The sequence below is a fragment of the Vidua macroura genome, chromosome 21 (assembly GCF_024509145.1).
Source record: "Vidua macroura isolate BioBank_ID:100142 chromosome 21, ASM2450914v1, whole genome shotgun sequence".
NCBI lineage: Eukaryota > Metazoa > Chordata > Aves > Passeriformes > Viduidae > Vidua > Vidua macroura.
Window position 1 is genome coordinate 11,082,618 of NC_071591.1, and position 13,062 is coordinate 11,095,679.

At 57.9% G+C, this 13,062-nt stretch overlaps 3 protein-coding genes across 4 annotated transcripts; all 3 read left to right on the forward strand.

Annotated features, from left to right (window-relative positions):
* Window positions 1–7: 7 nt before the first annotated feature.
* PTGDS (prostaglandin D2 synthase) lies at window positions 8–2,590 on the forward strand. The gene is made up of 7 exons (XM_053996653.1): window positions 8–143; window positions 1,086–1,225; window positions 1,308–1,384; window positions 1,501–1,614; window positions 1,816–1,917; window positions 2,117–2,142; window positions 2,402–2,590. The coding sequence occupies exons 1-6, from the start codon at window positions 45–47 to the stop codon at window positions 2,140–2,142; spliced, it is 558 nt and encodes a 185-aa protein (XP_053852628.1). The 5' UTR covers window positions 8–44; the 3' UTR covers window positions 2,402–2,590.
* Window positions 2,591–2,980: 390 nt separating this feature from the next.
* On the forward strand, window positions 2,981–6,026 carry LOC128817750 (lipocalin-15-like). Its single transcript, XM_053996544.1, has 7 exons — window positions 2,981–3,598; window positions 4,247–4,386; window positions 4,576–4,640; window positions 4,902–5,015; window positions 5,487–5,588; window positions 5,701–5,722; window positions 5,879–6,026. The coding sequence occupies exons 1-7, from the start codon at window positions 3,503–3,505 to the stop codon at window positions 5,880–5,882; spliced, it is 543 nt and encodes a 180-aa protein (XP_053852519.1). The 5' UTR covers window positions 2,981–3,502; the 3' UTR covers window positions 5,883–6,026.
* A 1,241-nt stretch (window positions 6,027–7,267) lies between these two features.
* Window positions 7,268–10,767, forward strand: LCNL1 (lipocalin like 1). 2 transcript variants are annotated; one of them, XM_053996493.1, is made up of 7 exons: window positions 7,268–7,381; window positions 7,732–7,871; window positions 8,355–8,425; window positions 9,011–9,121; window positions 9,639–9,740; window positions 9,978–10,003; window positions 10,600–10,767. In XM_053996493.1, the coding sequence occupies exons 1-6, from the start codon at window positions 7,286–7,288 to the stop codon at window positions 10,001–10,003; spliced, it is 546 nt and encodes a 181-aa protein (XP_053852468.1). In that variant the 5' UTR covers window positions 7,268–7,285; the 3' UTR covers window positions 10,600–10,767. The 2 variants fall into 2 exon arrangements, with proteins under 2 accessions (XP_053852468.1, XP_053852469.1); XM_053996494.1 differs by having other exon boundaries at window positions 9,978–10,767.
* The last annotated feature ends 2,295 nt before the right edge of the window (window positions 10,768–13,062 follow it).

Here is a 13,062-nt window from a genome sequence, read left to right on the forward strand (position 1 = left end):
GCGCTCTGCCTCCAGCTCTCAGCTCGCCTCAGCTCGCTTTTGCCATGCAGACCACACTGCTCGGCATCCTGGGGCTGGCCCTGCTCGGGACACTGCACGCCCAGGACAGCATTCCTGTCCAGGCTGACTTCCAGCAGGACAAGGTGACCCAGGCCAACCGGCATCACCTCTGTGGAGGTTTGGGGTGTTTTGGGGGATCCTTGCCCTGAAAATGTGGGGAGGGGGTGGTGTAGGTGGATGGGGGCCCAGGCTCGCACTGGTGCACATGCAGCTTCCCATCCTGGGGACCTCCCAGCACCTGGGTTTGGTGGCTCTGGAAGGGATCCAGCATCGAGGCTCCAGGCTGTGGGGCAGGACCCCGGGTTAGGCATGGGTCCAAGCTGCTGCTGTGCTGTGGAGTGGGTGTGGATGCACCGGGATCCTAACAGGGGAGAGTGAGAAATGCAATCTCAGTCTGACAGCACAGAAATGGGCCATGAGAGCCCCTCCCCAACAAAGACCCCAGCCCAGGGCCACAAAAAAACAAGGGCTGCTGTGCTGGGATATCCCCTACATCCCTTCTCCCCTGGAAAAGTCCTGGGGAACATAGCCACCCCAGAGAGGTGATGGGCATGGAGGGAGGCACTTCCTGCAAGGGCAGGGGTTTGGGATGTGGTGCAAGGGTGATCCCAGCACAGCTGCTCTCCAAGGGGGGCAGTTCCCCTCAGGAGTATCACACTGCTGGCTCCATACACCAGACTGGAATGAGCCATGCTGGACCCAGTGTCCTGACCCATCCTCACACCCCCAGAGGGATGGAAATGGTATCTCAGAGTGAGGCAATCCTGTCACACTCCCTGAGCTTGGGGTGAAGAAGAAGGAAACACCCAAGGGCAGTGAACGACATGTCATGAAACAGGGATTTCCTTGTTTTGTGGTTGCCAAGAGCTGTAGCATCTTCCTGTAAAATGAGAGCCCTGGGACACTGTCCTGCTGTAGGGAATGGGCTGCCAGAGGAGAGGGACATGGTGTGGGCTGGGGCTGGTGGTGCTGATGGGTGAGACAAGGTCTGTGCCCAGCTGGGGCTGAGTGGAGTTTGTGTGCAGCTCACAGGGAGATGGTACAGCATCGGTCTGGCCTCCAACTCTAACTGGTTCAAGGAGAAGAGGCACCTGATGAAGATGTGCACCACCATCATCTCCACCACCGCAGAGGGGAACCTGGAAGTTACCTCCACGTACCCCAAGTATGGGGCATGGGGAGAGGGTGAGCGGGGAGGGGGTACTGGGGGTGGCCACTGGTGCATCCCCTGCTGCTCTGCTTCCCAGGGGTGACCAGTGCGTGACGAGGAACAGTCTTTACACCAAGACAGAGCAGCCGGGGCGGTTCAGCTACACCAGCCCACGTGAGTGCCCAGCTTCCGTGAGGCAGCCCCAGACATGCTCACAATCCTGCTGTCCCTGCTCCTGCCTTGTGGCTGATTTGGAGCTCAGGGCTGAGCTGTGCCCCGTGTCCCCACAGGCTGGGGCAGCAAGCACAACATCCATGTGGTGGAGACCAACTACGAAGAGTACGCCTTGGTGGCCACCCAGATCTCCAAAAGCACTGGTTCCTCCACCATGGTGCTGCTCTACAGTATGTCTGCCCCCAGACCCCCATGCTGTCCACGCCCCCCAGATGTCTGTCTCATGGGAGAAGGGCAGGGTTAGGGTCATTTCCCAAGCTGGGGTGACCTTGGGGGGATGATGGCTGGGTCAGGACCCTCTTGCAGGGCTGCCCATGCCCCTGTGCTGGTGGGTGTGGGGGGACTGCCTCTCACTCTGCTCTTGACTGCAGGCCGGACAAAGGAGCTGAGTCCCAAACGCCTGGAGATGTTCACCCAGTTCTCCAGGGAGCAGGGCCTGACAGACGACGAGATCCTCATCCTGCCCCAGACGGGTGAGCAGGGAGCACAGGGATGGTGTTGGGGAGTAGGGGGTGAGATACCACAGGGGGACTGAGAAGGAGGAGACCCTGCTGGCTTGTCCCTGCCTCTCTATGGGGCCAGCCAAGGGGTGCCCCCATTCAGGATCCCTCAGGGGGGCTGAGTTCCCACAGCCCCCAGAGGAGCTGATCTCCCTGTTTCTTCCTCCTGCAGACAAATGCATGGCAGATGCTGCTTAGGTGAGTCCTGCCTTCACTGGGGCTCAGACCAGCCCTGTGGGATGGTATGGGGGAGCTTAAAGCCACATCACCCCACAGAGCCCCCAGCCCCTCCACAACCCTTCCCAGGGCTGCTGCTCTCCTCACACCAACTGGGGATCCCCCACCCAGCCCTGTGGGGTGCCTACCCACTCAGTGTGAGGCTAGCCAGGCCCATGTCCCCCCTGTGTGTTACCTGGTCTCCCACAGCTCAGCCATGCTCATCCCTCATCTTTTCCAGGCAGACCCAGCAGCTGCTGCCAGCCTGAGCCCCAACAGCACCGCTAGCTGGTGACCAACCTGCCCCATCTGACCCCCAGTGGCCCCCCAGCACTGCAGCAGCCTTCACTCCCTGGCTTCCACACCTTCACTCCCTGGCTTCACAATCCACACCTGTATCCCTGTCTCAATTAAAGCCCATAAAAAAACAGCCCTTGCTTGCTGGATTGTTGTGGGGCAGGCCCAAACAAGGCAATGGGGAGGGGAAAGCATGGCCAGTAGAGTTGGGACTGGGGTTAGTGGTCAGGGCTGACCCCAGCTCCTGGCTATGGAGCTGCTGGGCTGAGACCCCATGTGCACTCACAGCCCTGCCCCATAGTGCTGTCTGGCCACTGAACCTGCCCTGTCCCACAAAAAGGGGTCCCTGAGTCTAGGACCCACTGGGGCATCTGCTCCCCCTCTGCCCCTTGGGCTCCCCCAACCTCCCTGCCTTGGTTTTCCTGCTGGAGAGCAGGCTGGCAGCATAGGAATGGGGTGATGGGCAATCAGGAGGTCTCCAGAAGTTTGGGGAAGGATGGACATGAAGAAGAAGGATGTCTGAGCTCTGGGTGTGGCTTGATTCCAGCCACCTCCTGGGCTCCATCCCATGAACTCGGGCCCTCTCCAGCAGTGGGGTCTGAGCCTGCTGCCACCAGCCTAAGAAGCCACCACCCCTTCTGAGGGCAGCGGGCTGTGGCTCAGCCTGGTGTAGAACACCAGCACAACCATTCTCTGGCACTGAGGGTCCTGAGGCAGGATCCATCCCACTGCTGACAGACCTTAGAACCAATGGGAACAGCCAGGAGGGGCCCCTGGGATGCATGTCATACTCCTCCCCAGACACAGAGCAGGCACAGGGCAGCACTTGGTCCTGGTGTGCTCTGGGCTGGGTCTCACACAAGGCTGCATTCATCTGGAACTGGGGCGGGGGGACAGGGCCAGCACTGTCACCTAAGCCGGGCACAGGTTATCCTTGCTCTTGTGTAACCTGTTGCATAAAGCTAGCGTGGGCAGGAGTGCTGCCAGAAGTGGGGGCTATAAAGTGGGTGCAGCCTCTCCTACCCACATCCACTCCAGGGTGAGGATGACAGAAGCACTGCCCAGCCTGGCTCTGGCCCTGCTCTGCCTGCTGCAGGTAGGAGCCCAGGTCCCCGTGCAGCCGAACTTGGACACCGAGAAGGTAAGTGCACAGGGTGCTGCCTGGCACATCCTGCCTGGGCTGGAGGAGCTGGCTGGGGCACGGGGCCTGTGCTGCACCCCTGGGCACCTGCCAGCCCCATCCCTGAGCCAGCTTCAGGGCAGCTTCCAGGAGAGCCTGTGCAAAACCAGGTTAGTCCTGGCTGCTGTGTCCAGCGCCAACAGTAGCCCCACAGCAAGGACACCAGCACTTGGGGCCATGATGTTTGCAAGGGTGTAGCACTTTCCCAGGAACATGGGCCAGGTTCTGCACCTGTACTCTTAGCATGGGGCAGGACAGGATGTTCTTCATGGATGGAGGTGATAGGTCCCCATGTTTGCCTGGCTGGTCCCCACAGAGGGTGGCAGGTCTGCCACCACTGGCTGGCAGGTTTCTACAGTAGGTTGTCATGCTCCCCATAGTGGAGGACAGATTCCCACAGATAGTGGCAGGTCCCTGAAGAGGGTGACAGATCCCCACAGACAGTGGCAGGTCCCTGAAGAGGGTGACAGGTCCCCACAGACAGTGGCAGATCCACTGCAGGTTGGCAAATTTCTGCGGTGGGCTTCCAAGTCCCCTATGGAGGAGTGCAGGTCCCCCTAGCAGGTGCCCACAACTTTTCTGAATTCCACCGGTTATGTCCTGCTGCAGTTTGCAGGGGTGTGGTATGTCACAGCCGTTGCTTCCAACTGCTCCATCTTCCTGAAGATCAAGGATGGGATAAAGTCATCCATGGCCATCATCAGCTTCATGCCAGAAGGGGACCTGGCTATGAAGTTGGTCTGGCCCCTGTAAGTGTCTGTCCTGCTCCCCGTGTTCCCTGTGGGCCACGGCACAGTAATTCCCCCACTGCTCTGGATTGCCCAGTTCTGCCTCAGTGCATCCTCCTGGGCAGGCTGGGCTCCCCCCCGTGCCCATCACCCTGCTGCCTTCCCATGTGGTGTCTAGACACATTTGTCTTTTTCATGTTCCTTTTCCAGGATGGACAAATGCCAAAAGTTTGAGCTGCTCTTCCAGCAGAGCGGGCAGGCGGGGCACTACATGGGTATGTGTGGAGAGGGGCTTTGGAGCCATGGGTACCCCGAAACCGAGGGCAACTCCAGCCCCCATGCCTCGGGAGTAGTGGGAAATGGGATTGGTCCCTCTGCCTCCACGACTCAGCGAGAGGTTGTGGGTGGGTGGGCACCTGGCTCCTCCACATAGAGCTGGGGTTCCTTCCTCATAACCCCCTCAGGGTACCCCAGCAGGGCCCAGGAGGGCTCAGACTGTACCATGTTACCCACCCGCTCACCTCCGGGGTCCTTAGGAGCACAAGAGAAGAGGAATCTGCGTGTGATGGAGACAGACTACAGTCATTATGCTGTCCTGTACGAGGTCCAGCACAGTGAGGCAGAACCCAGCACGGCGCTGCAGCTCCTCAGTGCGTTGAGAGTGGGGACCGGGCTCCTGGGAAGGGATGGGGTCACCAGCAGCAGGCGGGGGCTGGGCTCCCCCCCACTACCCAGGGCCACCACTAGCAGCACCCCATGTCCATCACCTAGGGAATTCATTTTGGGGTGAATGAAACCTTGCACTAAAGAAACCTCCAGCTGGTTGCGGGTTGAACCAGAGCCCCCTGCAGTGTGCAAGCCCAATTGCAGCAACCTAAGCCTGTCAGCCATCCCATACCACCCCAAGCAAATGGGTTGCTGATCCCAAGGGGCTTGTGCCCCTTTGCTGCCAGCCCAGGGCAGCTGTGGTTTGCCTGGTGTCCACCCTGCATGTTCATTGCTTCCCCTTGGCCCCTCCCTGGGGTCCAGCTGCTGCCCCGCAGTACCTGGACCCCCAGCATGGGGCTGGCTGCTGGGATTCCTTGCACTCACCAGCTCCCACTTTGGGTGTGTGGCTGCAGCAAGGGAGCAGGACGTGAGCCCCCAGCTCCTGCAGAAGTTCATGGAGCTCATCCCCATCATGGGCCTGACCAAGGACATGCTGGCCATCCTGCCCAAGTCAGGTGAGTGGCCCAAGGGCACAGGGTGGCATCTGCAGCCCCTCTGCATGTGGACTGCGCAGGGGCTCACGGTGCTGCCAATTGCACACTCACCCCTCTCTTTGCTTTCCAACAGATCAATGCACCAGGGACATCAGGTGAGTGTGGCCAGGGAAAGCTGTGACTCCCTTTTCAGCATGGCCTGGACTGAGCAGGGACTTGCAGGCCCCAGGGGATCCCCCACTGGCCTTGGGGCTCTGTCATCTTGGCTTTGCCCTGCTCTGACCAGTCATCTGCCTGTCCTGCCTCTGCAGCTGAAGGACCTAGGTCCCCCAGACCTAATGGACGATGAGCTCTGCACCCCACTCCGTGGTGCTCCTTCCCATCCTGCAGGCTCTGCCAGACCCCCTGCTCCATACCAGGATCACCCTCAACCTCCTAAATAAATAAATGCAGAAGCTGCCCCAGAGCTTGGTGCTTTGTTGGTGGGAACAGGGTGCTGCTAGGGTCTCCAGGCACCCTGAGCCCAGCAGTCCTGGAGCTGACCCTTCCTGTCAGGCCCCCACAGGTTTTAGGGAGCTCCCTAGATGTGATGTTTGCTGTGCCCAGCATGGGGAGGATGGGGAGCAGAGGATGGGGAAGGTACAGGGGAGCAGCTGTCAGGGCAAGGAAGATTGGAGCCAGGGTGGACAGGGGCTGGCACAGCCTAGCTGGGTGGTCAGTAGCTCTGGGCAGACAGGGTTAAGCAGTCAGTGCTGCCTGCAGAGACACCCCCGGGAAACCCCATTCCCTGCTCAGTCCTCTCCCAGACCACCCAGCTGGGAGTGGGGTGGCACCAGGGCTGCCTATGGCAGGACTGGGACCCACATGCCTGCCATCTCCCTTGGTCCCCTATCTCACCAAAGCAAGGCCATGCTGCCATGAGCCCCAAGGACAGTTTTTATCTGCCTCTACCTCCTGCAGAGTGAAGGCAGCCTCTGGTCCCCCCTCTCCCTCCCTGCCCCGGAGTCCCTCAGTGCCCAGGCAGGTGTTGGGCTGTGACCCCAGGAGCCTGGTAGAGCCAGGCCACAGGGGGCATCACACTCTGGGAAGGAGGGACACACTCCCACAGCGACACGAACCCCTTCTTCAGCAGGCTCTGCTCAGGGTGCAGCCTACTCGGCAGACCCTGCGTGCCCCAGCAAAGGTTGGGAGGCCGGCGCAGGCACCGCGGGTCAGGCTGTGCCTGCGGAGGACTGGATTTGGGCAGGATCCCAGCAGCTGCCCTGGGGCACGTTTCACCCCGGCCAGAAGAACAGGTCACCGAGGCCCTTGGTGAGCTGGGCAACGGGGCTGCCCCGGGGCCAGTGCCGGGAAGAACATCCCGCTCCTCCTGGCAGCCCTCCGGCAGCCCGTTGGAAAACAACCGTTCGCTTTTTTCTTTCACAAGCAACTAAAAGAACGGGGGAAATCCCAAATTTCAGCAGTGGTGCAACAGTTCCTGTAACCCCGTTTTGGGGCTGGCAGGCACAAGCCCCGCTCTGCCCCAGGGGTTTCTTCACCCTTGGCTGACTGCTGCCCTTCGGATCCACCCCGTTGCCCAAGCCAACGCCAAGAGCATTCCCATGGGGCTCGGCACGGCTCCAGCGCGGGGCGGCAGCGGAGGGAGCACGGAGCTATAAATCCGACAGCGCCGGCACCGCTCCCCATCCCACCAGTGAAGTCAGAGGAGCTGAGGCGAGATGAGGACCGTGGGGTTGAGCCTGGGGCTGGTCCTGCTGTGCTTGCTGCGTGTGCAGGCTGGGGGCCTGGGAACTGCGGAGCCAGACGAGAGCAAGGTGACCGTCAGCATCCCGGGAAGGGAAGGGAAGGGAAGGGAAGGGAAGGGAAGGGAAGGGAAGGGAAGGGAAGGGAAGGGAAGGATTTGTTCTCTACTCAGCAGCAGAGCGGGGAGGACTGTAGAGGTGTTTTGGTACTGGGGACAGCTGGGGTCACTACAGCCACCATTGCTTTGCTGACACACCCAGGTGAGGACAGTCATCCAGCTCCTGCATTGGTGTCCCTAAGGGAATTTTGTTACCTGAATGGGATGTGGGTATTCCATGGACTGAGGTTGTCCTGGCTTGGTCCCTGAGGAGGGGACACTCTAGACTGCTCCTCTGGTCTCACAGCCTACTCTCACTGCCAGATTGCAGGGACATGGTACATCACTGCTATGGCCTCTGACTCCGAGAGCTACCTCCAAAACAAGGACCAACTGAAGATGGCAATGGCCAGCATTGAGGTCCTGGGGAATGGTGACCTGAAGGTCTCCTTTGCAATTCCCACGTAAGTCCCACATGCTTTTCTCCACAGGCTTCACTTGACCAACCTCCTCCCTGGACCTTCACCAGTGGATCTCCACCTCAGTGCACTCACCAAAGACCTGGGCAGGGGTTGAGACAGGAACACCAGGGGCTTGGGGCAGCTGTGGGCACCCCGTCTTTAGGGCAGGATCTGTGCCACTGGCCAGGACCAGTGCCACCACAGAGGGTGGGATGGGACCCTACAATTACAACTTTCCCAGCAGAACCAGCCTCATTCCAGAAGCTCAGAGCATGAGTGAGGGCATCGATAATTCTGAAGTGCCAGCACTGTCCCCTGCCAGCCCAGGTACCCATTGTTCCAAGGGTGGTATCTGTCCCCTCTTCCGCTGGCCACACCATCCCATCTCGGAACAGCAAGTCTCACACCTGGGATAGCAACCCTTGAACAGGGGAGGGGAAAGGGATTCACTTCACCTCAGCTGGAGCATCCTTCACTGTTCTGCAGCCCTGGGAGATGTATGAAGTTTGAATTGATCTACACGCGAACAGGCAGCCCTGGTGAATACTACAGCTCTGGTGAGTGGGGGTGCCTGGCTCTTGGGGCAGGATAGAGGCATGTCCCACCATCCCTGTCTGAAGCAGCTGGCTGTTCCTGGGGACATGGCCCTCAGGACTGCCTGCCCCTCCTGTGTCCTGGGTGGGACATCCCTCTGCGTCCAGGAGCCAGCTACACCCCAGGGTTGGTGGCCCAGCAGCATGGCAGACCCCGTAATCCCTCCCTCTGGGATAAACACATTGAGACCAAGCTTAAACCCTAGGGAAAAGCAGGTTCCTTCTGCAAAGAGGCTGTGAGTGGATGTTCCATGGGGATGGAGCAGGAGTGGTTTTCCACCATTCCCAGTCCAAGGACCAGTCTGACACTGGCCAACAGCCTGCACTGACCAGCCACAGCCCTTTCTGCCCTCGCCTCCCCATCCCTCTGCTCTGCTGTGGTCTGTGGGCTCTCCAGGCTTTCAGAGAAGCCCTAGCAAGAGGGAAAGCCAGGATGGGGAGATATCAAGGAAAGACAGGCTTGGTGGGCTTCATGATCTTTAACAGCCCCTTTGCAGCATGGGGGTTTCCAGGAGGAGGTAATTAATTTTTCTCCACATCCTTTTGCAGACAGAGGCAATAAGACGGTGCGGCTGGTGGATACCGACAGCAGTTCCTACATGGTTGTCTTTGCCACCAGAGAGAAAGATGGGAAGACCTTGCACATGCTGAGACTTTACAGTGCGTAGCCAGCAGTGGTGAACTGCTCTGAGGGTCCTGCAAGGCCAGGAGCCAGGGGACATTCTCTCTCCACTCCTGCCCTGGGTGAGGTGCAGGAGCATGGCAGGGACTACCATGTGTTCCCTGTGTGGCAGGGAAGGAGCAGTGGTTTGGGGTGGCAGGGGAGGCTGGGCCTCTGGCTCCCAGCTCTCTGCTGCAAGTCCATGGCCTTGGGTAAGTTGCTTGGTGGAGAAGGGTGGAGAGTGGGGGTCCTGCTGCACAGGCGGAACAGAATCAGTGGGGACAGGAACCAAGAGAGGAGTCACTGTGCTGGTGTCAGGACCTCTGGCTCATCTTGTACCCTGGGTGGGGTGTCTCATGTGCCTGGCCACCACTGCTGTCCAGGACCTCCACCAGTGCCTCCAGCCTTCTCCCAGGGACTGCCACCCATCCCACCCTCAGCTGGACACACTCACCAGCTTCCCCAGAGATGCAGGGTCAGGCACAGCCTGGAGCTAACTCATGTCTTTGTCTTTAGGCAGAACCCAGTGGGTGAGACCCAAAATCAAGTTGCTGTTCAAGAGACTTGCTAAGCTGAATGGCTTCACCGACGAGACAATCTGGATTTTGCCTAGGCAGGGTGAGCACTGCCCAGGGCCAATACAGGGACATGCAGGCAGGGACCAGCTCAGCCCATCAGTACCACCACTTTGTGGTCTGAGCTGGCAGGATGGAGTGCTGGCAGCCAGCAGTGCTCTGGCTAGGCACACTGAGCAAGAAGAAACCCACAAGTTCCTTCTGAGTAGTCTATTTTGGGTGCTAAATGGGACTATTCAGACCACAGTGCCAGACTTAGGCTTTCCCTTTGTTTCCACAGAGGAATGCAGACTTGGTGAACTGTAGGTGAGTTGCCACAGTGCAAAACGGTGTTTGCAATGTTCTCTCCTGGAAATCGACCCTCTTGGTGCCCCCAAGGCAAGGGCCACCGAGAACTCTTTGAATTCCTCTGGGGCTGAGCTCTTTGAACTGGTGCAGGACCTTGCACACAGGTAGGACCATTCCTTTGGATACTGCTCTACAGCAGGGACCCCTGGGTAGCAGTACCCAGGGACTCCCAAGGAGCAGTGTCCAGAGACCCCCAGTGGGAAGTGTCTGGCACTCAACATGGGCACGTGAGCTGAAACCACTAGAGAAATGTCTGCCAGCCCTTTGAGCAGTGAGGGCCAGGACTTGGCTCCTGCCAAAGGGACCCTGGGCTTGTGGACTGGCAAACCTGGCCACAGTGGGTTGGTGTCTCACCATGCAAACCATATTTGCTCTTGCCCCCCTAGCCTGTGCTTTCCCACCACACAGCTGTAGGGGTTAGTAGAAATCCATTGCTGGAGATGCCTCACCGTACAAATCTGGGGAGAACTGGAGAAGAATGCATTGATCCTAATGGAGAGTCCCACTGGTCTCCTTGCCTCACCCAGACACCACCTGTCCCACCTGTTTTCCAGAAAGTGCAGACTGGCTTGTGGATGCTCTTGCCAAGCAATGCAAGACCCATGCTCTGAAGCTCCAGGCTCCTGCTCTACCATCCTTCTTCCAAGCTCTGTTCTCAGGACTGGGACACAGCCCCTGCTCCTCCAGCACACAGTCCCTGCTTTTTGCCAAATAAACAGAAATCCTCCCCAGGTCTTGGTGTAGCTGTCTGGGGAGAACCTGGGGTGCTGGGCCCTCTGGTCCCTCCTGTTTTCCTCCTGGGGGCTGTGGATGGTGAACAGCCAGGAGTGATCCCAGCTGAGCTTGCCCAAGTGAGGGCTGTTTCAGAGCCACAAGATTTTGCCTCCTGGGTGCCTCCCAGAGGGGCAGGACCAGGCCAGGCAGAGGTAAGGCAAAGGGTGCAGTGAGGCTGGGAATCCTGTGGGCAAGAGAGGATGCATGGAGAAAAGCCACTGAGAGTGAGGCTGGAATTTGGAGGGCTGCATCCACCCGCACCATCCACCACCTATCCTCCTCTTGCCCTGCAGTGGCTGCAGGTCTCTGCTCCCTGGGAGCCCCAGGAGCTCATCCAACAGCTGAGGCTGAGCCAAGGCAGGGCGAGATTCAGATTTGGGACCTCTCTGCTCCACTGCAAGCTGTTGTGGCACATGGCTGTCTGAATCCTCTGGAGCCAAACCTGGAGAGCTGCCGGTGGTTTCTGCCCCTGGGCACCACACAGAGAAAAACCCCGCTGGAGCTGGGGTCCCAGGGCACACAAGCTGACAGTTCAGTGTTTCCTGGGTGTGAATCCCATCCGTGCAGAGCAGGCAGTGGGTCCCCATGCAGCCCTCCATAGTCCCTCAGCCCTTCCATCAAGCTTGTATCTATCTCTGCTGCTCATCCAATGCTCCTTTATCCCCCCCACAAATCTGGCCAGATGTCATCATATATCTGATAAAAAGGGACTTTTCTTCCCTGAATGTTCCTAAGGACTTCCTGTGTTTAGGCACCTACTCAGCAATGGTGGCATCCTGCAGCAAGGAGCTTCACTCGCCTCTGCTCTCCCTCTTGCTCGTCATACTGATTCCATCTTCAGCTGCTCAGCCAGGGGCCATGGGAACACACCAGGGCTGGTGGGGACCAGGCTGGTGCAGTGGGGATCAGCCCAGACACCAGGGTCCCAAAAACTGATGGAGAGAGCAGAGGGGTGTTGGGGCAAAGGAAGTGCTAGGACAGCCTTTGATGGCTGAGGAGCAGTTTGAGACTGGCAGCTGATGGCTGCGGGTGATGCAAGATCATCTCCTCTATTTGTTCTCCTTCTGCTGTTCCACATCTTAAATCTTTGACAAGCCTCCTTGTCCTCCCAGTCTCCCCTCTCACCCTGCTCTCTTCTTCCCGTATTCAGGCCATGTCCCTGCTGGGGCTGCATGGCCAGACCTGGACCTTCACCTCCCTGAAAAGGTGAGGATTCAACTGAGATTTACATGGAGCCTTGTCCTATTCTCTGATCTTCTAATATCTCCTCAAGCTGCCCCCTCTGGCACTCACTGAACCTGGATGAGATGTTTCACCAGATATCTGTCAGTCAGCACAGTGACCTCCCTGGGTTACTTTCTTCCCTTTCTCAGCCATTCTTTACTGTGTGGGTGACCAAGCACTGGGACAGGCTGCCCAGAGAGGTTCTGGAGTCATCTCTGGAGGAGCTCAAAACCTGTCTAGACACAATCCTGAGTGACTGCTCTGAGGGACTCTGCTTGAGAAAGGAGGTTGGACTGGATGACCTCCCAGCCTGAATCATTCTGTGATTTATCTTAGTGAGATCTTCTTCCCTAATCTATGCCAGCTTGTCCCCTGTGAGTTTTGATAGATTCTTTCCAGGTGACATGGGGATGTCCAACACCCATGTCTTGTTGACTCCTCCAGAGAGGTGTATTTCTGAGGTGTGATTTTCCGGCACAAAAATTGCATTCAGTCTGCCCTGTGTCATAGTTTGCTGAGACATCAACCAAATCTGGCATTTAGTGCAGCTTTTGTGTATATCTCCTACACTGCGAGGGGACCTACTTATCTGTTATCCCTCTGACCACCTCTGCAGAGCCTGGCACGTTCTCTTCTTCTCATCGTCTGGTGAAAACTAGAAGGCACCAAAGGGAGTGTAAGTAGCAGATGGGGTGCTGCAGTGATGTTTGAGTTATTTTGTCTGGAAATGTCATCTTCTCCGTCTTTATTACTCACTTGCCCTTCTCCATTGGTAGGACAGAACTTCTGAAGTGTTTGCAGAGAAGATTGTCCATTCTGAGGATCCACCAAAGCTTCTTCTTGGCTGGTGATGCAGGGTTTCTTCACTTTTCTATCAGCTTATTTTCTTTGAATTTAACCAGCTGCTTTCAAATATTTTCTAGTGTTAAATTCCTGCTACCAGAGCCTTTGAATAAAATGCAGCTGTCATTTCTCAAAGAAGAGGAGCAAGGTGCCAGATGCTGGTGTCTTCGTTGTTT